At 41.5% G+C, this 25,154-nt stretch overlaps 1 protein-coding gene across 1 annotated transcript in view; it reads right to left on the bottom strand.

Annotated features, from left to right (window-relative positions):
• Window positions 1-12,720: 12,720 nt before the first annotated feature.
• NTF3 (neurotrophin 3) overlaps window positions 12,721-25,154 on the bottom strand; it is a 49,518-nt gene continuing 37,084 nt past the window's right edge. Inside the window, exon 2 of the mRNA XM_030960494.1 lies at window positions 12,721-16,411. Coding sequence (XP_030816354.1) covers window positions 15,617-16,411 — 795 coding nt within the window. The 3' untranslated portion in view covers window positions 12,721-15,616. The remainder of the gene's footprint in view (window positions 16,412-25,154) is intronic.

Here is a 25,154-nt window from a genome sequence, read left to right on the forward strand (position 1 = left end):
TTTTCCTCATGGTTCTTCCTGGGTGTAGGATTCAGCCCATAGATCCTTTCTAATCTCACTCCAATATTGCTGCTGCTCCAGTGTGAATGTAGTAGAAGAAAAATCAGATTCAGGCCCAGATATTCATTAAGAAATGATATTAATCATTTAAGTTAAGTTGTCTTTTCCAGAGGCAACAATGTTAAGTTGCCCCTGGAAAACTTTCACGGCATGTCAATAGCATGTAATGTCATGATTACATTAATGTAATATATACATAATTACATATTAGCCCTGTAAAAATATACATATACAAAAAAAATAAAAATATACATATACATAATTACACATTAACACTGTAAAAAAGCTACAATCCTCACAAAACATGGAGTGGGAACTACTTCAGCTAAGCAGGGGGAACTGGGGTCTGGTGTCACCCTCACTGAGATGACTGGTACATAACAAATTAGTGCTTAGAGCAGGAGCAGAATGAGTCTCATGACATTTTCAGGACACTTCAATTAGTGGAAAAAAACCCTCCACCACATTTCCTGAAACATCCTGCAGCAGATGAAACCTGCAGGGCAATTCCTCTGGTGCTAAGATGTTTGAGAGGGTCACAGCCTCCTGTTTCCGGAGGCAATCAAAGATGAGTAGTTTATGGGTTGTGTGCAAGTCCAAGTTATTGCATACACAAGGGTTTATCTGGTGATATGAATTTAATGAAGTTTACAAAGTAAAATATCTCCAACATTGACCCTAATGTTGATTTCATATTTGTGGAAACATGAGCAGAGCATAGAGTAACCTCAGTGTCAGGAGGAAAATGATGGCATTGGTAAAACAGCTAAAATTAGCTCCTAATCACAGGGGAAAATATGAAAAAAACACCAGGGTTTCAATTCTTTGAGCATTTAATTAGTTATATGATCCAACATGAGCAAATAAATCCCATCAGCAACATAATATCTTTTTTTTTCCCAGGAAGGTTGGAACAAGATGATCATTAATGTTCCTTCCAACCCAAACCACTCCATGATTTTATGATTCTATGGGTCTATGATTCTGTGATTCTATGGTTCTATGATGCAGAAGATGCAGAAGAGCTGCTTCAGTCCAAGTCTGAGCCCAAATGTGTTGCCTATTCATATCCCACAACTGTGGAAATCCCCTCGTGACTGTCCCAAAGTCATGATGCCACCTCTCATGATGGAAAAGGTTCATCATATGTGCTGTTTTAGGGGCCTTTGTGGTGGACAAAGGTCTGGAGACAACATAGAGGCTCCAGTTGTCCATGCAGCCATGCTGTGACAATGTTGGGCAGCAAAGCTAAGGGGAAACTCCTTTGAATCCCACTGATACTGATTTGGTGTCTTCACAATCTCGTGTGCCCTGTCATTGGGGTGTTTCTGCTCTCACTGTAAAATATTTGACACAGTAATTCGCCATAGAGGAGAGGGGAGCTGTAAATCTGTAACTGGAGTTATTTTCACTTGTTTTGAGCAGTTTAAAGTGCTTTCGAAATGTTTCAATTAGATGGGCATCTATTGTGGGTATCATGCTGAAAAAACAAACTAGAAATATCAGGGTGAATACATGAGTAATGTTTGTCGCAACAACTTGAGATTTTTTTAGGACGCATTTTGTTTATTTTATTTTCTTTCCTTTCTGGACTTCTGTCTTAGCACCCTTCAGAGTAACTCAGCAGTGATGGCACCTCACTCCTTCTGTGACGGAGTTGTAAGAAGTACTCTGCTGGAGCATGCCCTCCCTGGGTAACTTTGTTCACGTCAGTAAATCGAGTCGTGCAGGCTTGTGCAGAGCTGCACAGACTGAAGTCCACAGCAGTTTTCACATGCTTAAAGACATGCTTCAGTGTTTCCAGTACCAGGGCCTGCCTTCTCCCAGTGGGGAATTGTGTTCTTCCAGAGGCTTTTGTCCCTGTGTGCTTGTGGAAATCTGTCCCTTTAAGTCTTGCAGGGATGAACGGCTCCAGTCTTCCCGTAGCCATTTTGCAAGTGCTGACTGTTGGGTGCCTGTTCTGGTTAGTCCCTGTCCTGCTTTTCCACATACCTCTCCTTCCACCTCTGCAGCTCACAAAAAGCCTCACCAGAGGTAAGTCTGTCTTTTCTTTTATGTTTGATCATGGTAAAAATGGTGTAACATGTTGTTTGTGGTATGAATGTCCATAGCTTTGAAAAATTGTCTCTGTTCTTTTTTACTGAAGAGCAGGTTCTGTTCCAGGATGCAGCACTTTACCAGAGTACACTGATTAAGGAGACTTCTGAAGGCTCTTTCTTTTGCAATCTGAATGGGTATTTTTGTTTTTCTCTGTAGCTCAGGCAGTTTCACTGTCAGTGGTACATGCTTTAAACCTGCCAGACAGGTGCTCTGTTTATTGCATAAATAAAATTCATTTTGCAGTAGTCTTGGATTTGAAAATATAAGGCAGAGGTATTAGCTGAAGGTAGTAAGAGGCACGGTAGGTGAAGGAAATGTGATGTGTCAAACAAATGTCATTTCTCAGACCTCTGTCATGCACTGAGTCACTAAACAGCAGCACTGAATGTTGACACCCTTGATACATCCCATATTATGTCAGCTAAAAATCTAGATGCCACTGAATGGTTTAAAACTAGTTCCTGAAGAGTAATACGTAATAATACTGTGATAACGAGTATACTGAAATAATAACTTTGAAATAATAAAGAGTAGTATTTACAAGAAAAGGAAGTGAATTTGGAAGCCTGATTTCCATCAGAAAACAAAAGTTTTAATTGAAAGAGCTGACAGGCTTGCCTACAAAAAGATATAACAGCAGGGAATAATCTACAGAATCTTTTTCTATGAATGTGGTTAGCCTGCAGGAAATTCATACATAAGCTCAGGAATCTACCCTTTTCTTCCGGAATGCCAACAGCTTATCCCAGGGAAAAATGTGAGTAGTGGCTATTACATCACAAAGCAGCCAATTACACTGCAAGATGACAGTCATTTTCTGCTTTGTGCCTCTTCCAAGCTTTGCAGGGGATTTAGGAAGAGCTGTTAAGACTGTAAGAGAGAAAACTGCAGAAGCTGTCCCTGTTCTTAATTTGTCAAGTACCACAGTCTGGAAAAAAAAAATCTAAAAGGAGAAAGGGTGGGGAACGCCAAGCTGGCAGAAAGCAGAGTGCAGAGATGCAGACAGAATCAGTTGCCTGTGTCCTGTGCTACTACAAAATGTGATGCTTGGGAAGTGCTAAGAGTGTTTTCAGCAGAGGTGCTACTGACAGATGAGTATTTAACCCCTTGCAAGAGCTGTGGCTACATTGTGCCTGCCTTGTGTGGGTTGTGCTTCTGAACTGACAAGGAGAGCTCTGTAATCCTGAATTGTAGCACACTTCAGTCTGTGCTCTGCCTTGGGCCCACCACTGCCCATACAGAATCTCAAAATCCCAGGATGGCTCAGGCTGGAAGGGACCACAGTGGGGCAGCTGGTCTCGCCTCTCTACTCCAGCAGGGCCATCCCACAGCACAGGATTGTGTCCAGAGGGGTCTGGAATATCCCCAGTGAGGAGACTCCACACCCTCTCTGGACAATCTGTTCAGTGCTCAGTCACTGCACTGGGAAGAAGTTCTGCCTCCCTTGCCCATTCCTCTGGTGCCATTGCTGGGCCCCTGGAGCAGAGCCTGGGCCCTGCTCTGACCCTCCCTGCAGACAGGGACACCCAGGGCTGAGGCCCCTCTCAGCTGGGGCTCCTCTCCAGGCTGGACAGCCCCAGCTCCCTCAGCCTTTCCCTGCCAGAGATGCTCCAGGCCCTGAATCATCTCTGCAGCCTCCACTGGCCCTGCTCCAGGAGCTCCATGTCCCTGCTGTCCTGAGGCGGCCAGAGCTGGACACAGCACTGCAGATGTGCCACACAGGGCTGGGCAGAGGGGCAGGATCACCACCTGACCTGCTGGCAATGCTCCTCCCAATCTACCACAGGACACCACTGACCTTCTCGGCCCCAGGGCACTACTGGCTCATGGACAGTCGCAGCAGTTCTAAATGGTGGGGCCAGGTTTTGTCCTTAGAGCAGTGGAAATGCTTCAGCTGGACACTGGGGCAGAATGGGAGTGCTCATCCCTGCAGGATCTGACATGCCCCTGGGTTTTGTGAATTCCTTCAAACACCATCAGCAATGGAGGCTGCTTTCTCAGCTGCCTTTTGGCGCAGGTGCTGTAGGAAGATTTTTCTATGTACTTGCAGCCCAAATATTGCCTTTACAGGTGGTAGAAATCATTGTCTGGTGCAGAAGGGATGCCTGTTCCCAAGTGCATGCAAATGTGTTTTGATGTGCTGCCTTCCTACTCCTTGGCTTGTGTTATAGGAACAACATCAATATAGTGGGAAATCCTTTTAAAACGTCTAATATTTCATTGTTACTTTGAAGACTGCTGCCCTGGCCTGTGGGACAGAGCTGTGCTGCCATCTCAGAGGAATGTGGCCCTGCCTTTCTCCACATGTAGCCATCCTGGCTGAGGGCCTGTACTGATCAAGCAGACGGTGCCTTTCCATTCAACCACCTTTCACTCGACCATGGAGGAGAACTTTGTTCTGCCTTGCTGTCCAGCTGTTATTTTACAGCTCTGTCTTCCCAGATTAAGGAACTGGTTATATTTTTAACTCCCAAAATGTCTTTCCCATTAGCGCTTTCCCACTTGATCTGTGTGGGTGGCCTGCAGCTCCTTGGCACCAGCTAACACTTAATCTTGGTCAGTCTTCCAGACTGGTTGATCTTGTCACCTGCCCAGCCCAGCAATGGGTCATTGTCTTGCACCCAATTCATCATCTCTATTGCAAACTGCACATTTGAGGATTGGCATTTTGTCACCGCTGCCAAACATCCAAAGGAGTTGTCTCTTCCCTCCTCCTTGCTCTCTCTTCTCCCTCATTTGAAGCCATTTGTCCTGGGATTTCCATCCCTGTCCTATGAGCTCTTTTATTTTTGGTCAGTGTTGACAGCTTTAACTTCATTTTCAGAGCTCACACTTGCACTGAAAGCACCTGGGACTTCCCCTTTACAGAATATCTTAATTTGAAATGCTGGGATTTGTAGGTAACCTATGCTAGGGACAAGTCTTCCAGCCCATTGGAGGCTTCTGGAATTACAGAGTAGGTCCATAAAAAAAAAAAAAATTAAAACTCACATGAGGTAAAAGGGAATCAATAACTATATAAATGTATATTTACATGTGATGAGAAATTCTATTTTTTACTATTTTAAGGGAAAATTAATTCCATTAAGTGCTAGACTCAGGTTTTCTGGGCGCTTCACTCCATCAGTCCCAAAAATCCCTCTCATTCAGCCCAACCCCCTTTCTCCTCATAGGTAGTTCCTACTTTTAGCCTGTCAGTGCATGTTGGATCAGGAGACAGACAAAGTGGTCTGCAAATAAGATTGTGATCCTGACAGAAAATGAGTCTATATCCTTATTTGTCCTTCTTTTTAAGTCTTTGATGGAATTCACCATTCCCTAAGACAGGGGTGCCCATCCTGCAGCATCCAAGCTGTTTCCAGCTGGCCAAAAAATTCATCTCACAGTCTGGTTTTGGCCACCATTCCTCAGAGTCCTCCACATTTGATTGACAGACTAGTAAATTCATCTGGAGAACTAATAAGAACAGAACAAGAAGTTAGCTGTGAGGGAAGAGAGGTGTGAAGGCAAGTGTTAGTGCTGTCCTGACAGCAGTTTGCCAGCTGCAGTGACAGATACTGGTTCTTTTCTTTTAGCACCTCTGGACCTCCACAGTGAAGGATCTCACCTACCCTGACATCAAGGATGACATTAAACTGCATTTAAGTCTGTGTGTTTGCTCTAAATTTCCCATAAATTTTTGGAGCTGTCTAGCAAGGACTTGGAAAAGCGTAGGACTTTATTGTAGCAACTTGCTTGATGGGGTATATGGATGGTAGGAGGGATAAATTCACCTGCAGTTGTAGCAGCCTTCAAGCAGGTCAAGGAGATCATTACCTGAAAGATTTTCTGTTTCCTCAGCATCTTTTAGAAAGTGCCGCTGTCAAACCCCTCACTTGGAGGGAAGTGTTCAATTTGCCTTCAGACATTGATGTGAGCACCTCAGTCCCTCAAGTGGCCTCGATAACTTCACCCTAGGTCTAAAGCTGTTCCCACAGTTATCCATACAATGACTTTTCCCCCTGGCATTCCCAGTTATCTCTGCATGTAACTGACTTCCCTTTCCCCAGTACCCTGTACAGACAATGTGAATGACTTTTTCAAGGAAGAATTTGTGAAGTGCTGCCAAACACTTTGCTGCTAATTTTTGTGCTTTGATTTCTAAAAACAATGAATGATCAGTTTTTTTGTTGTGTTCTGTTCATTACCCTATAAATCCATGTTGTTTTATTGATCATGGTTCAATTATCAAGCACATAACTCAGGACCCATTAGAAGTTTTTTGAAGCTTTTTGCAGATTTCCATGGTTTTTGGATCAAGCCTTAAATGCTAACAGATTATCTTTTGTACTTCTTCTACCCTGGGAGTTTAAAGAAAAATTTGTAGGATGGGAACTAAGGGGCTTGATCATATTATTGTTCCATTTGGGGTTTTCTTAGTGAACAACTGTAAGTTCCAGGAATAAAATCACTAATTAATCTTATTACCCTGATCCCTAAAAACATTTGAGCATGGGCTCAGTTTTAAGCATGTGGTTAATCTTACCAACTTCTTGACAGCTCTTTTTCCTTTAAAACTGGACATGAACTTATTATGGGTTATTTTGGATCAAGACTTACACAAGCAGTTAGAGTGAATTAAATCCACTTTAATGCAGATCAAGCTATGGAACTGTCTCTCAGTAAATCCTGATTGTGGTTATGGGGTGGTTTTTTGGTTTTTTTTTTTGAGAATGAATCTATAAACCAATCCTACAGACACTATTAGCAGAGACCCACTAAGTGCTTTAAGGACAAAAATCTCCCTGACAGCAGAATTTCAGCTCAAGCTGTTATATTTTATTTTGTTGGGAAATGAATGGATTTTGCAAGGCAGAGGGGGATGAACCTTCTAGGGAAAAAAAACCCAATTACTGCTATTATCAAAGGTCAGCTTATTTTTTTCCCTAAGTTTGCAAACTTCTGGATTTTGTTTTTCGTCATTTTCTGCTTTTCTCTGCTAAAGTTGGAGGTTTTTTTAAGCTCCAGTTCTGGCTTTCCAGTGAATTTCTTGATATCAGCTTTTGTGTTATTGTTTGTATTCACACCTCCTAAAATGTAGCTATTCACTCATGGAGTCTGCACTGTTCCCACTGAGCAAACCATTGCTTGGGGCAATGGAATATTTAGTAAGCTCTTCATGAGAGAATGGATGACCTCAGGGCTGACAGAAGTGGACACTTCAGATTATGTTTAGACACTGTAAAATCTCTGGTATTTATGAAGATTTTATGGAAAATCATATGAAGAGAAAAATCTCAAGGAAATTTTCCTAGCCACGAAGTCAAGCCGTATTTGCAAACTGAGCCATTATTGGAGGCCGGTGGAGGCTTCAAAATTCAGGACATGATGCTTAACCATGATCTGCCGTTTCATTTTATTTCAGGTTGTAGTTCTGGAATGTTTGTAATGTAGCAAATTTTATCATGCTAATTATGCTCAATAATACCTACTAAAAATGCCTGGGAAAGCCAAAACCATAAAGTCTCTGGTGAACTAAAAAGAAACTCGCTTGGGCATCACTGTTCAACAGGACTAGGATCTTTGTCTTTGCTCCAAATATACTGCTGTTGCCTAAAACAGTTTTGTTTCTGAACAAGAGCATCTTCACTGAGCCTGCAGTGTGTACATGCTACCTTCATCTCACAGCGTTCTTGTGCTGGCAGTAGTTACGGATTTCAGAATTTAATTCTGAATGCCAGTACCTGCACATCTAACTTTAATTTCTCATCATTTGTTCGAACAAAACCAAACCACTGAAGTTCCATCTGAAGCAAGAATCACAGCTGATGTTGAATTCTCTGCATTGTGGTTCTCAGGAAAGATTGCTTAGCTGGTGGCATGGAAAACCCCTAGGGTGCCTGGTGAGCTGCATTGAGTCAGTCTGAGAGCTGTCAACAATATCTCTCTGAGCAGGGCAGAGGTAATTTAAAGCATGGAAGTGTAGGTCCTATAATCTATCCCATTAAATAATTCCATCGGCATCCATCACCGAATTTCATGGGGCAGCAGCAATATGGCACACAGAAATTGAGAGTCTGATCTCTCACAGAGCCCACCACCTGCTTTCAAATGTCACAGATGTAATTCCAAGCTTTATTGTATCAGTAAAATCTGGGACTGATCCCACTGAAGTCAGACATTAAACCTGCACGAGATCAGAATAAAGCTGAGTATTTATTAGTTCTGTATGTGACTTAGATACTTTTCACTATTCATAGAATTTTTTCCTGTACATTCTGGATTCCAATATACTGTTCAACAGCAATTACTGCTAAAAAATCCCACCAGATTTTGCCTTTCATTTTGTGTGGACCGAGTCCAGACCATTGCAGCGCTGGCTTGATATTTCTTAAAGTTTGTTCATGAAATGGCATTATGGATCCTTCTCCTTGAGATCCCATGGAGGGAGATGAAGGGAATGCCCTGGATCAGCCTCTGCAATGATGGAGTTGTCTTTGTCCTGCCTTTGCCTGACTGTTGTGAATGGAGAAGTGTGTTCTGCTGCTATTCTGTCACTGCTCTCCGTTTTTGTGCCATTGACACCCTTGAATCTCCCTGGGCATTCAGGAAAAGAGAGGAAGGAGCCACGGGGATTTCTGAGCTCCTCTCTTCAATCCAGATTCTGTACTGAGATGCTTTTCATTGTCACTCACATGCAAATTCTCCCTGTATCTGGGTCTCTGTCAGGAAACTTCACCACATAATTTTGTAGTGAAGGTAAAATAGGTCACTGAAAAACTCTGCTCAATGAGAATTTTCCTCTTTCTCCCTAAGTTCTGTTCTCCAGTGCCCTCATATCCCTCTGAGAAAACTACAGGCAGAAGGCTCTTTCTCAGAAACCCATATCTTCCATTTCTGCAGAAAAAAAAATTAAAAAAGCCATGGGATTTTGAGACAAAACTGTTCCCATGAGAATGCCCTCTTCCATAATTGCTGTTATCTGATTATGGTGGGAGAAGGGGTTTTTTTCACCTTTACCCCCGCCTAGGATAAGTACCATGTCCCGATGCCAAGTCTCAGGAATCCAGGATTATTGACCTAAGGAATAAATGCCTCTGAGTCAGATCCTGAGATCAGAAGGATCCTGAGGGCTGCATTTTAAATGTTTGTGGGATGTAGTTTTCAAGGAGGTCATGTAATAATTATTGTCCCATCCATCTCCCACTTCTTCTTCTTCCCATCAACTCTCCAGCTGACCAGATTCTTCCTCCTAAAGTCTTCAAACATGTGATAGCATGGCATAGACACTGTGAATGTGGCAGCTGAAGTCTCACTCTCTGCAGAAAAAAAAATTCCTTCCTGGTAGTTTTATCCTTAGGACATAAACTCAGGGATTATGCTCTGACCTGAGATTTGGCTCATCTGTTGGGCATATTCTGAATGCTCTGTCAGCAGTGTGGAAATGAGCAAATTTCTGTTTTCTGAACTTAATGGGAATCACATTGAGTAGATTTGTGCAATAACAAAGATTACAAAAATTATGCTCCATGTGAGCAGTGGGTTGTGTCATATACAAATCTGACTTGAAATATTTGTAATAACTTGAAAGAAGCTGTCATTTGATATTTTAAAACATATTTAATCTCTCTGAGCCTGAGAAACCAATTCTGTTATTTTCACGTTTGTTTTCACTCTCTGCTGTGCAAGTGTGGGACTTGCAACTCTTACATTGCTCAGCAGCTTTACAGCCATGTTTCTACTTCATTGTCTACAAAGATTGCACACCACAAACCTCTACAAGCAGTAACTTGAGGTGATTATTCTACAAAATGTGGTGAGTAAAACAAAACCAAGATTTGTATTAAATTCTTCTCTGAGACACTGAGAAATAAATAAGAATCAACAGAGGTTATTTGCAGTGCTGGACACAGTATTTCGCTGCATATTTCCATTTACAGGGTTCTTTTCTTTTGTAAATTGCTGCTAAATATATGTGTACTGCTCATACTAGACAGTTCAAAATTTATTTTAAAACTTAAATCCCTGGAACTGGACAAAGTAATGAGAAATTTTTATGAACTCATGTTAAAAACTGGGCTTGTTTTGTGTGGTGGATAATGCTTCCAACGTGGGCTCCCCTCCTTCATTCAATGTGGATTTGGTACTTTCTGAGCCAAATTTGGCCGTCACTTAATGGCTTCATAGTCCTGAGTGCTGAAAACAGGGGCTACCACAGGGTAACTGAGAGCAAGGCTTCATCATTTGTGCCCAGCGAGTGTGGTTAACTCCTCATCAACACAGAGGAATTAACCCCAATTAATAAAGGTTCATTTTGCTTTTGAATTACTGCTACAGATGATCTAATGGTATTTATTTAACCCTTATCATAGCAGGAAAGAGCCTTTCATCTGATGCTACAGTTGAACAGCTGAATTTTCCCTCGCTTTCCAAAATCTCTGCAAGATGTTTACCTCCCAACAGCTCTGACTCCCTGCATGTTTCAGCATTTCCTTTGCTTTCCTCACACCCTCCATAGGAATATTTTTGTTTAGAGAAAAGGACCATGTTACCTGCCTCCTTAGTAGTCTCCCCTGGATGGAGGGGGGGAGCTGGCCTGTCAATGACTGGTCTGTCAATGACTCCATTTGCTCCCTGTGACACAGGTGGAAAGTGACAATGTACTGTGTTTTGGAGAGGGCCAACGCTGAAACCATAGCAGCCTTTTACAGAAGGTATACCCAGGTTCGCACAAGACATGTTAATGTGAACTGAGAAATTCTCCTCTTGCCAAAGATCATCCCTGGAAGTGCTCAAGTACAGGCTGGATGTGGCTCTGAGAAACCTGGTCTAGTGGAAGGTGTCCCTGCCCATGGCAGAGGTGTTGGAATGAGATCATATTTAGGGTCACTCCCAAACCTAAGCATTACAGGATATTCTGGACATCTGAACCCTTGGACATGCAGAAAGCAAAACTTGATCACCAGCCCTTGATCATGCAACTCAAGATGAAATCAGAACAGGAGATGTGTGAAGGTGGATGCAAAGATGGCACAAGGCTGCCTCATTATCTCTTTGTTGTCATGTACATAGCCACTTCTCAATCAGCCTGGTCATGATCTCATCTATTGTGTGGATAAGAGCTCCAAAATAGAACCCTGTGATCAAAATGTCCAGAAACATGAGGTCATGAAATCAAAAGGCCAGTTCTGTGATGAAAGTATGGCTTTCAGGCTCCACTGGCTTCAAAGCTGAATTCTAAAACAAAGGAGAAATCTATATTTGGGGACATTCATGCAAAGCATTACCATTCATTGTTCATCAGAGGTGCCAAAGCAGCTAGAGATTACCATAACAAACAAACAAACAAAAACTCAAAGGGACAAGAAAAAAAAGGAAAGGAAAGAAAACGATCCAGCTCATGAATGTAACGTGCTGCGGGAAAAAAAAAAGACTCCTTTCCTCCCGTCCCCCCCGCCCCCCCGCCCCAGAGATTAGCCAAACCGTTAAATTAGGCTTGTCATTGCTGAATTCTGCAGTCACCTGCCCAGAACTGCAGGGACCCACAGTGGTAGCAAGTGGCCGACGTTCCCGGGAAAGTTTTTTGTTATCCTCATATTGCTTGGTTTTTTTACACCACATCTGTGATTACTTCGTCATTCTGCCATCTGCTGTAACAAAATACAGACAAAGCATTTCAGAGAACAACCCCTCCACACTTTAAAATGCTCCAAGCTGGAGGACAGCCTTTTAACTTCTTACAAGCTCTAGTGCTTTTTATCTGATTCTACTCCTCTTCCTCCTCTTCCTCCTCCTGCCCCATATCCATGATGAACTACACATGCTTAGCAAGCACGGAGAGCACAGAATCCCGTTGCTTTTGCCACAATGTTTCTATTAAATGAAACAAATGTTCCTGTGCTTGACTTTGCTGTGCAAATGCATTTGCCAAGAGGTCCGAGATAGCAGGTCATTATCGTGAAATTTTTAATTTTGAAACTCCCGATCAGGCTTGTTTCCTGTTTGGTATTGTCTGCAGATACACAATGCAAAAGCCTCGGGTTGCTAAAGAATTGAAATAACAGAGTATGAACAGAGTGGTTTTGAGCACACACTCTGTAAAGTCCAGTCAAAGTTTCTTCCTGGTGCAGCCGCACAAATCTCTTGGTAGCAGTAAACTCTCTGCACAGACTTCATTCCTGAACACATGTTCAAAGGTGATAAAATAAATGCAGATGGTTTTCCAAAACCTCAGTGGAGCATTTTTTGCTGTTACTAAATGGACTGGAAAAAAACTAGGGGGAAAAAGCAGAGAAAATACATTTTGACACAGACAGGCAATTTCAGAATAGCATTTGGTCATTTGGGAGAAAATCTAAATATAATGTGTGTTTATAATGATCTATTGGCAAAACAATATTGACAGAGAATCTGAGCTCCCTAATGGAAGGGATTTTTAAAATGGTTAAATTAAACTGGCATTGAGAGCTGAATATTTTGTTTAAGTACTTAACACAAACAAAAAAAGAGTTGGATCGGAATTTTGAATTCATTGTGCCATGACCAAAGTCGGCAATAAAACCATCCCTGGCTACAGTGAAAAGAGAATTAGACCTTAACAAATTTATTACAGCGTTTGTTTACAAACTTGTTACAAAATTATACAGCATCTTATGCATACACAGGATTTACAGGAACGTGTTACTGATGTGTGGGATTGCTGGATTTCTTTGCTCTCTGGTCGAGATCTGCAGGTTTTTCTTTGCTTGGGGCCTGATCCAGATTCCACCAGAGAAGGTGAGATTTTTTTTTTTCCCCCATTGACTTTAGTGGAAGCTGGATCAGATCCAGAGGGTAACACTTCCACTCATTGTTTTCCTGGGATGGGAAAGGGGCAGCCAGTCTAATAACCGTACACATCACGCTCTGTTCTCATCTCATGTGTTTCAGATGACAGGCATATTTACTCTGAGATATTTTTGCTGGCTGCTTGTAAAATACTTGTTAAAGTCAAGAGTCAAAGACCAGTTCCTGTTACTGGATTTACAGTGGAAAATGATAAATGGCTTTCTTTGAACCCTTAAGGAATGAACCTCCCTTGATTTTCAGTGAGCATAAAAAAAAGGCATTAGAATCAACTCTGATGTTGTCTATATTGTTATAGAGCTATGTTTTCTTCCCTGTATCTGGAGAAATGGATTTATGTAAACAAAAGTGACATCCACACTGCCGAACAAGGCAGTTTCTGATTAATGGGATTGGTCCCCTTACCTCCTCTTCTCACATGGAGATAGACCTATGTGGCACAGTGAAACAAGGAGATCTCTAAAGTTAGTGATCCATAACTATATAAGCTCTCAATTGCTCCCAGCATCTGCAAATGATCTTTATTTGGGAACTCAGGGTGTAAAATCAAGCTTTTGATCTACAAAAAAATCCAGTGTGGCAGAACTCTGAAAATATGCTTATTCCCCCAAGCCAAAATGGTTAGTTAAACTTTCCTACTGGGAAAAGTAGCAAAAGGTCTGTGGGGTTGGGTTTTTTTTCTTTTTAAAATTTTTGCCAAGAGATGAGAAATATTCTAATCAGATCTATCAGATACTGAGTTCCTTGTTACATTACATCCTCTCATTTTAATGACTGCCTTCGTATTGAACCTCTGAAGTGGTTATTGCTTGGAGCAAAGTTAGGATTTAGTGCTGAAAGTGATGATATTTCCTGTGAGGTAAATACCCTGGCCTCATGCTGAAAATTGAGATAGTTCTCAAAAGCTTTGCTTCTGGCCTCCCCTGAAGAAAATACCCATGTGCTCTAACCTGGCTTTCCAAGACAGGACTGTTCCACTGCTTGGCCTCAAGGCAACCTGTCCAACTCCCTGGTGGTTTTATGGTGTGCAGCGCTCTCTATAAGGGATTAGGGGATACCCCACAGTTTGCTGCCTTTCATGGCCTGTTGCATGTTTGAAGCTGGTTTTTCAGAGGTGAAAGCTGCATGAGCAAAGGCATCCTGCAGCCTCATGTTTGAGGGCTCTGATCTCATTTCCATTTGTGATGCTGAACACACTACAGCAGCAAAGGCTATAGCTGTAAACCCCTCAGAAAATAAATGAAGGTAAAACTTTCTGAATAACTGGTATTTCCCCGCCCTGGCTGTGTGTTAGATCTATCTGGACACAGATAACATGCAGCTCAATCTGAATTCTGTTCCTAGCCATGAACTCTCATTTGCTTCCTAGGAGTGGGATCCTGACCAGGGCATTGCACAGCTAGTGTGTAATGGGACATCTCTTCAAGTGGTGTCATTATTCCTGTCCCCAGTGGAGCTACATGACAATCCACAGAAGACTCTGAGGTAAATACACGTTAGCACATTTGTCTTTCCTAAGCAACAACTCATATGTTTAATTGGGGAACTTCAGTATGACTACAGACTTCATAGATTTTAGCCACCATCCATTTCACATTCCTGTGAAAGGTACCAGGTTTCTCAAGCAGTTCAACACATTTTTTCCCTCTGTGAAAGATGGAGAATGGATCGCTGAGGAGAAGGAAACCTTCGTATGGGCTTGTGGCTGTGATATCCGTGCCAGGATATCGCATCTTTCTTTACTACGATGTGCAAGCCAAGGACTCTTTTAAGGTTAAGACACTCCCAGCTTTGTTTCTAATTTGAAAACTCAGAGAGGAATGATCCCACAATGCAAGCAGAAGATAATTGATTCATGTGAGGAGGAAGAGGCTGATCACAACAAACCATCTTTTATGTTTTATATTAATGATCCATTTAGGTCAGTTCTTGACTTCAGCAAGTTTTGGCTACAAATATTTCGGATTTTTTTCATATTTTTTCAATGATGCACTGGCAGCATTAGAAACAGTTGCAAAACAAATGTACTTCCTAAACACAAATGGATGTTCCTGGATTATTAGCAGCCATTCTGAATTGCTATCAGAGGGAAAATAGTCATCTCACTGGCAAAACTGGCGTAATACACAGAAACTTTATTTTAGGGCTACCTGATGCCTGAAAATTTGACATCATCTGCAGGCTGCAACATGTATTTTGGTCCATTTTTTTTTTGGTGGTGAGGAGTCAACACTGCAGATCCAATCAAATATGAATGTATAGAGCAGGGAATATAAATATGTACACAAGTCTTGGCATTGATCTGATTTTTAACAAGTTTACTAAATGACAGTCACTGGTTTGACAATACTGAATGAAAAATACTGATTTTACAGATTTTACAGGAAGGTTAAGGTATGCTGCTGACAAGCAGTGTCACAAACATAGTCTAAAAAACCCTGGAGTTGGCCATGGTAGAGGCACACACCCTTTGCTCTTGTTTATTGAGAGAGAAAGCTTATATATTGTAGATTTGCTGAAGTTTAATAAATAAGGTCAACTTATAATATATATAAAACAATATAAACATTTATATGCTACATGCGTATCATATAATTTAAAGTAATAATTTATATAGCAAAGAGATGCAGATCTATGTTCTTCCTATTTTCCTGGACAAGGCACACACACAGGAGGTGTCTATCCGTATCCACCTCCAGCCCACCAGTTTGTTGTTTTCTGAAGTCAGTGCTCTGACATAAGTTTGGGATGTCTTGCATTGGGAATTCCAGTGCTTGTCATCAATGCCGCGGCAGCCATTTTTCACAGGCTTGGCCTCTTTACACCTCGTTTCATAAAAGTATTGCTTAACTGGAGAGTTGCCTGTTTTAATTTCTCCCAGAACAGTCACCTGGTGTCCCCTGATGTCGATGGCGGAGGATTTGTCCGTGACCCACAAACTTTCACTGTCACAAACGGAGTATTCCCCCCGGTGGCCCCTGTGCTCTGCGTACCTCTTCCGCCGGGAGGTTCTGTTCACCACCACGGAATTCCCAATGTAATCCTCCGTGAGGTACAGGGGTGGCGGCTCCAGTGGCGTGTTGTCACTCAGAAGGACTCGGGGAGAATTGTAGTGTCTCTGCTGCCTCAGGAGATCTGTATCCACTGAGATAACTGGCTGGAAGTCTGATTTCACATTTTCCTCTCTGTCTATGTCTTGCTGAGTGTCTATTTTCTGCACTGTGTTTTGATAGTTTTCCTTAATGTCTACCATCTGCTTAGAAAGCTTGTTTTTTAAAATGTCTGCCTGAATGAGTTTAATAATAAGAGAATTTATCGAGTCTTCTGGCAAACTCCTTTGATCCATGTTGGAAGACTGGATGCCACGAAGGTAAGTGAGAAATATCACATAAAACAAGATGGACATCACCTTGTTCACCTGTAAGATCTGCAAAGAAACAGAGAGTCAATGTTAAAACAGTCCAAGAGGGAGGTTTGCTAGAGGCTGTAAACATGAAAATTGGGATTTTTTTAGTAACATCTATGTTACTAAGATATGAGACATATATAGAGGTATGGAAACAGGCTGTGTGTTTCTTTGAAGATGCTATTTGTTATACTTTATAATGAATGCAAACTCTCTTCTGATTTTTTTTTTCAATATTTCATCTATATTTTAGGCCTTGCTTTTCCCCTTTCCATGCATAGTGGCATATATATCAGTTAAGCCCTTTCTCTGCAGAGGTAGGTAGTTCTTGGGATAGCATGGCCTGGGCTTGGCAGCAGAGAGGGGCCAAGTTACTTCCACAGAGTTTATTCCACAGAGAAGTTTAGTTTCAAACTTGCAGGATCATGCACAGTAGAAAACTGTCTTACTATGTAAAATGAAAAATTTCTGACTTTGCTAACTGTTGTCAGGTTTTGTGTGCTGAGATCTCTCAGACCCATCTAATTCATATTTATTAACTGGCTTCTGTTTAATGTTACCATAAGAAGGAAATAAATCCTGTGTTTCAATAGTGCTTTTGTTTTCTTTCTCTCTCTAGTAAGGGGAAGGGTTCCTGAAGGAAAATGATGCAGTCAAATCAGAAAGTGGTTATTAGGCCTCTATAATACAAGTGGGGAATTCAGAAGGACCCAGTGACCCAACTCCCATTTTGTGGGAGTTGTTTTCAGGACTGAGGATCTTTTTTTTGGTGGTTTTTAAAGAAGTTGTATTTATATAAGGTGAAACAAAACTGACATCAATTAGAAATATTCAAGGACAGATTGAGGACATCCCTCTCCCCACCATCTCCTAAAATTCAAAAATCTTCTTCAATGATTCAGTATTTTGAAAACCATTTCTAAAAGTGTGCTGCTTCTTGGTACTTTGCCATGCACTGCTCTATATGGCTTCCTGTGGTCTCCTTCTAATTCTACCTTCTGTCCATATTCTAGAAGCTCATTTGTCACTTCTTTTTTAAGCCTTTCTGTCATCTTGTTTGTGTAGCTGAGAGCCAGGAGCAACTGTCCAGGGAGGACAGATTTTTTTTTTCCTTGTATATTTGGACACCTGTATATTTCGTATTATCATTAATATTTAAATTAAATCAATTTTCAAGGTAAAATCCTAAGTCATGGATGTGAACCATTCACTAAAGATCACACCTGTTTATAAATTTGCTGCACAAGTAGTGGATTGAAGGAGAAAATACAAAACTCCTCTTAGAGCACCCTCATAGGCTGTGATAAACCCTGACTGTAATACTGGTTCAAATGACTCAGGAAAGCCTTGAATTTGATTTTCCTGCTCTGCAAACACATCCGCCACGTGTCAGAGACCTCTGTCACTCTGGGATGAAGTCACAGAGTCACAGACCGTGGGACAGATGGAGTTGGGAGCATCCTCAGGATATCATGTAGGCCAATCTCACTGCTCACAGGAGTATCAGCTAGGGCAGCTTGCAGAGAGCTGTGCCCACTCTGGAATATCTCCATGGATGGAGAGTCCACAACCTCTAGACAAGCCATTCCAGTGTTTCACCACCCTTAAACTTAACAAAAAATACATTTCATGTATTAGCAGTGTTTCCTATATTTCAGTTTTTTCCCATTGCCTTCTGTCCTATCATGGACACACCTGAGTAGAGCCTGGTTCCATCTTTATTAATCCCTCCTGTGAGGTATTTCTGCACTTCAGTAAAATCCCCCTGGAACTTCTCTTCTGCAGCATGAACAGCCCCAGCTCTGTCAGCTTCTCCTCTTCGTACAGTTGTCCTAATCCTTAATAATTGTCATGGATTTGCTCCTGTACTAAGGAGCCCAGAACTGGACACAGCACTCCGTATGTGCCTCACTAGTGCTGAGATAAGGGGAAGGATCCCCTCCCTCCTGAACAGAAAATTTTCTACTTAAAAAAAAAATCACCATTTTCTGCTTAAGAGGGTGAGCCATTTTCTGTTTCAGAAGGCAAAGGAAAAAAAGAAGAAAAAAATCTTTAGCTGAAGAACCTTCTATCCACTCTAAACAAAACTCCTTTTTGCAAGATTGAGTCCCCACTTTGCGGTTTGGAACAGCAGCAATATCAGAGCTACCCTCTGTGGATATGTGAGCTGTCCTTTTATGGACAAGAAATGTGTTTTCTCCATTCTTAGTTTGTCACAGTGTGAGTTCACCTTAATCTAGACCGTTGCCTGCAGTGGTGTTTTGCTTTTGAGGGGGGAAAAAATCGAAGATGTTCAGTTACCATACAATTACTGTCATACCTGAATAAATACTAACTTAATGTAGATGGATCTCAGAGCCCAGACCTTTCTGTCTGTGCAACTGCTGTGCAATTTCGCCTTCCCTCAGCATAGGATTTTCTTTTAAAAACAGTAAAAATATTATTAAACAGATGTCATTGAGCAGATTTCTTGCAGCACCCTGAAGCCACACATGGGACGACACACGAGCCCACAGGATGGTGAGCAAAACTCTGATATGGCTCAGCCCAAAAGCCAGAAGCATTATTCATGCCAACATGCAGCTGCACGCAATCCCTGCTCTGCTCAGTCTCAAAATTAAGTGGCACTAGCAAAACACACAAGTTGGAGCATGATGAGGTGGGAAAAGTAAGGCTGGAGTTCCTGAGGCTCTCCTCAATGTCACGCTGCACACAGAAAGGAAGGGCTGGGGACCTGAGAGCTGGAGAAGCTAAAATGAGCTGTTTTTCTTCTCTGTGGAGGAACCCCATTAATGGGAAAAATGTTGAAAAGTGTTTTCCTGAACTTCATGTCTTACGGATTTGGTGGGAGAGATTCTAACTTTGAAATTCAACATGTAGTTTGATTTATTTTGCAGATTATTTGCTGCAAAAGTAAAAAGGTTTCAGAACAAATATTTATATTTTTCTGGGTGCAAAGCTTTAACAAAACCCCAAAGATTGGTGAGATTACAGTTTTCAGGAAGTTCCTCCAACCTAGGAGGTTCATAAGTGCTATTCAGAAGTTCCAGTCCATGACTAAAAATTGTCAGGCTGTCCATGAAGTCCAGCAGTTCAGAGTATGTCTAAAGCACTATTTTAGATAGAAGAAATGAGTGTTATTGGAAAATTCCAGCTGGTTTATGGCCTTGTCTGTAATATGGTTATAAGACACATTAAAAGTATATTTGTTTGCAGGTCTGGGGAATATTGCATTTGGTGAATGACTCTTTGCCCAAAATGGAACGTTGTGCCTGTCTGCAGATAATTTGAGATTTATTTGGCATGTGTGTTGTTAAATCTGTAAAAAGGAGAGGAAAATGTAAAACATTAAAATGTCTATCTTTTCATATTTTCAAAGCAAATAATCCTGGTGTTTCTGGCCATGCCTCCAGAAGTTTCGCAATGCAAATCACAATGCAGAACAAATGCTTTCTCAGTGCAGACCAGTGAGTAAATTATCTATAGAGGGGACTTAGACTGGGGGCATGATTTCAGCATATGTGTCCTGTCTGAGAGAATACTGACTCAAATTCTAGGTTCCTGGGGGGCCCAGGATTCTGTGAACCTCAGCAGAAGCTACTTCAGCACAAGCAGCTCTTTCTCTGGCATTTTGGAGAATGGTCTAAAAATCTCCCATGAATTAAATCCTTCATGTGACCTTTTCTGCTCTTTCATTGGGATTTTTTTTTTGTTTTGTTTTGTTTTTCAATTCAGATTGTTCATTACAAGTGGAAAGATTTTACCCAAGCGAAATTATTTTCCTTGGTTAGGTGATGCTAGTGAGATATTTTTGTTGTTCTTCATGGTTCTTCTTGGAATTTTCCATATGTAAATTCCTGACAAAAGTTCATTTTGGCTGTGTTTGTGGCCAGTTTGCACTAAGCAAATTTGACTTGGAGACTGCTGATATCTGTGGCTCAGAGAGGAAAAGCAAAGAACACAGAAAACAAAAGCTCATGCATTGCAAATCTGATAGATCTCCCAGCTGTGGCTTTACTCTATTTTTTTGTTTGTTTGTATTCCTGCCTATCACTGCAGTTTTAGCAGGCTATTAATTCTGTCTGAGCTAGGTGGCTCAAGGTCTACATTTAAGGAGAAGTTAATAAACTTACCTCTTCCTTCCATTGATAAATTCAATCCCTAATAAACTCTGGCAAACCATTTGCTGCTCTTTTCAGACTCACCACTTTATGTAGTAGTGAAAAATTTTGTTTAGTTTTGTTTGTGGTGATTTATTCTGGTCAGTTTCTGAACATGCCACACAGGGAAAGAGTGAGACATCATTTAAAATGTTCTGCAGAAAGCATGAAATCCTAGTACTGTGAGAGACTGCCCAAGTATTTACTTGTAAGTCATTGCTAAGAGGAAGTGGAATAGAAGGAAAAGTGACTGGTGAGTTTTACATTCAGCATTGTAATACCCCACATGATTTATGTCAAGCCAGCTTGAAGTGTTTGGCACTTCCTAAAAAAATTTAGGAGCAGCTTCAGCTCTTCAGACCAAGCAACATTTAATAATCCTTTGTGGTGGCTGACAGCTTTTCCAAGCTTTTACCAAAGAGGAAAGCATGATGATTGTCACTGTTTGCTGAACACTGCTTCCACAACCTCCCAAGTCATGGACTGTCCTGTTGATTCCCTCTTCCTAATAACTATGTTGGGAAGAAATGGAGCCCTCTTCCTCTGTGCTTTGGGGGACATGGGGAAGATACAGAACAAGAAAAGAATTCTGAATGTCCAAGAAAGTAGAAATATGACATAACTGTGTTTGAAAGTTTGCACTGTATTTCAGAATAGTAATCAACTGTTGTACAAGATGGATTTATGAAGGTAGGTTGCTGGAGAGTGCTAAATGTCCCTGCAGACGCCCTCCTGAACACTTTTACTTCTCAGGATACAGAAATTTCAACAGAGACAGATTGAAACTAAAGCTTTCACAAGAGCCAGGCCCTCTGAGAAGCTGAAGAATTCAGAGACAAAACCAAGTGATGGCAGCCCTAAGTGTTAACCCCCCCATCCTGAGGGGCAACCAAACTGGAAGTTAGAGTGAGGAGATTGGAAACTAATCCATTTCTCTGGCACACTGGCAAGGGAGTGCAGCTACAAATCTGAGGGGGACCCCACCAAGGTTTCTTCATCTCTGCAGCAGCTCAGAGATGTATTAATTAATTTACTCAAGGCCATTTATAAAAGAGAAGACACATCTGAGCACTGAGCCCCAGTAACCTCCAGTGAAAGTTGTATACTTAATTTCTTACGGAAATGGAGTTCAGCCCACAGAGTCACTGACATTTCTTTTTCAAATGACTGGCTGAGCAAAGCATAGCAGGACAGCTGCTCACGCAAGCATGTAAAACTCCTCTGCATTTGGAGCCAACCCACAACACTGTGGGGGTGGCCATGACCCTATGGTCACTGGGGAAAGCTTTCCCAACCAGTGACATCTTCCTGAGGGCCAGTTCTGTGACAACACCTCTGCTGCAAGGAGCAGTCTGTGTTCTGCACTGTCAGATGAGCTGTGTAGAGTCACACAGGTGAGTGCAATGGCAAGTGTGTGTTTACATTTGGTCCTTCCACAGAAATATCTGTATTTTTTTGGAAATCAAGAGGAGGCTGCTGGACACATACCTGCCTGATTACAAGAGAAAGGTCAGGAGCAGTTCCTCTGTGCTTACCTCACTCTTTGGAACAGCTGCTACTTCTCACACCTTGTGCACAGTTAATTCTTGTCAGGTTTTGGACCTGCACCTCCCTCCCCCACCACCTACACCAGGGCATGTGAGAGATCCCTGGAGGCATTTGGCAGTCCTCACCATCCTCTCACAATCCCACTGGGGGACTGCACTATTAATAATGTCCTGTATGATATCACCCATCCCAGCTACATCCCCAGGTCTATAATCAGATATAGGAGTAGGCAGCCTTTTCTCAGGCACAAGGTCCTTTTCCATTCCAGTTCCATCCCTCACTGACACTTCTGTGACATATTTACACGTTTACACCTGTCTGTCTATGGCCCACTGCTGTGGTATCATTTTGCATTAAGCAGTAGACTGATTAATCTGTGTATTGAGGAAGTCAGAATGAGGGGTTTGAAGGCTGGGATCCCAATTTCCCTGGTATGTTGGAAGAGTTCTGTCAAGTCTAAATGTCTAGTTGTTACTTTTTGTATCTGCAAAGAAAGGAGGTCTATGGAATGACTATGGTATCTTATTACTCTAGGTATATGACATCCTTTGGGTTCTCTGTCAAAGAGCTGGCTGATTTTCCCCTACTGAGAGAGCAAAGGCTGGAAGAATTGGGATTGTTCAGCCTGGAAAATAAAATGTTTTGAGGTGACCTCATTGTGGCCTTCCAGTACTGGAAGGGAACTTACAGGAAAGATGGAGAGAGACTCTTGACAAGGGCCTGATGTGACAGGACAAGGGGGAATGGCTTCACACGGACAGCAGGTTTAGATAGGATACCAGGAAGAAATTGTTCCCTGTGAGGGTGCTGAGGCCCTGGTACAGGTTGCCCAGAGAAGCTGTGGCTGCCCCATCGCTGGCAGTGTTGCAGGCCAGGCTGGATGGGGCTCTGAGCAACCTGGGATAGTGGAAGGTGTCCCTTCACTTGGCAGGGAATGGGACAAAGCGACCTTTAAGGTCTCTTCCAGCCTAGGCCATTCTGTGATTCTCACATCACTGATATTGGAGCAATCCCTAAATGTTTCTCTTGGTTATTACTGACAATGTGGGAGTACTGCCATCGTTCCCTTTTTAAAACAGTAGAAACTGGAATACACAGAAATCAGCTGATATTTGCAAAGTCAGACAGGTTGGGGTTTTTGTGTTGCGTGGGCTGGATCTGGGAAGGCCACCTGTAATGTTTCAAAGGCCACCTGTAATGTTGTTTTATCTATCAAAGAAAAGCACGAATTACAGGGAAATAAAAACAATACCATTGTAGAGATAAAGCTGTAGTGGGGTAAATAATTTCAATAAAAGTGGAGGTATTTCTTCATATTATTCACTGTGTAACTCTGAAAACTGCCCAAAATACAAAGAAATCTAAAAGTCATGTCCATAGCTGAATAAATAGGTTGACTTGACTGGACCTGTGCTTATTGTACAAAAAGCAGAATATTTGCTCAGATTTTTGCACTTTCATTTTTTTTCCCTCGGAAGTAATTTGCAAACAAAAGAATAGAAAACTCCAGAAGTAAAATATTATGGATAATTTAAGCTAATAAACTGTGTGTTAGTTAAGGTTTTCATTACTGTTTGTTAATAGCAGTATGGCTAAGCAGCAAACAAATTTAATTTCCAGCTCAATTTGGAGGTGATGCAAACAGCAGTGAGCAAAGAGAAATACAATCTCTGCTGGGGAGATGGAGAAATAAAACATTGGCAGAAAATTGCAAAATGAAACCTGAAGTAGAAATTAAAAGCTTATGTGCTGGGGAAACATTAATGTTGAGCAGTGATATATAGAGGCAAAAAAATTAAAAAAACTTAGAAAGGAGCAATACCTGATCAGACCCAGGAATGATCTAAAACTTTGGGAAAGCACAGTATTTAATAAATGAAAATACTGAGGCATTTCATTGCCGAACTGGAAAGGAATTGCTGCTTCTTGTAGCAAAGCAGTAAAATCGGGAAAGCTGCTTGAAAGATGGAAGATATTGTCATACAAAAAGAAAATTGGGAAGGAGAAGCAAAAATGACTGAAAGGGTTGTAGAACTGACCTTTGAGGAAACTGCCTTGAAGGTGCAAACATTTGCCTTGAGCTTGCAGAAAGGGCATGACAGAAATCCCAAGGCAATGATCTGGAAAGTGTAGGCATTGGGGAAAGGGAACATTTGCTTTAGGGTGGGGCAAAGGAGTGCAATCAGGAAAACTGGGATTAAGCTGAGGAAAGGGAAGTTAGGCCCATCATCAAAAGCAGTTTTCAAGCTATGCAGGATGTTTGTAACAAACCCAAGGCCACACCAAAGAGGCCCGGGTTTCATGTTTCCTTGCAGCACTGAAACTCCATTTAAGTCTTTTCTTGAAACAGTTTTAAGATCCATTAACCTTTCAAGTCAACCTGGACCTACTTTGGCTCAACCAGGGATGATTAATTGTTTTGTATTAAAATCAGGCAGTACTTGCAATTTCTCTTATTTTTATCAGAGAGATGCTTTGAGGCTTAAGTTGTCCATAATTAAAGCTGAGAGCAGCCTTCCAGATGAAACTTTCACCTCCCACAATTCTCGAGGCTTTAAGCCTGGCCTTGTAACAGATTGTCCTGATTGTTGTATTTAAAAATGCCAGAGGTGGATTTTTTTTAACTTGGTAGCAGGAGGAGAAGGGGAAGCACCTTTCAGATTATCTGGATTTTGTCCCTCTCCTGTTAGGCTAAGAAAGAGCAGCCTCCTAGAGACCCCATGATGCTGGATGGTCTGACGTGTTTTTCCATTTACATTGCCTCGGGACAACTCATTTTTTTAGGGAAAAAAAAAAAAAAAAAAAAACAAACAAAAACCCTTGGCCCTAAAAAACCACTATTTGTTAGTTTTTCTTTTAGGAAACTTGAAAGGAAAACTTTTTTCAGCTTTGCCTCTCAATATATCATTATTTTGCAAGATTTTACATTGAAAGCAAAAGAGTTTCTGGGTTTTTTTTGTTTCAGAAGCTGAAAACAACTTCTGTCATTTTTAACATCATCTGATTTCCTTTGTCTTTTGTGAAGTAAGGAAAATAGTAAAATCCAACAGACAAAC

This window comes from Camarhynchus parvulus, chromosome 1A (genome assembly GCF_901933205.1).
Source record: "Camarhynchus parvulus chromosome 1A, STF_HiC, whole genome shotgun sequence".
NCBI lineage: Eukaryota > Metazoa > Chordata > Aves > Passeriformes > Thraupidae > Camarhynchus > Camarhynchus parvulus.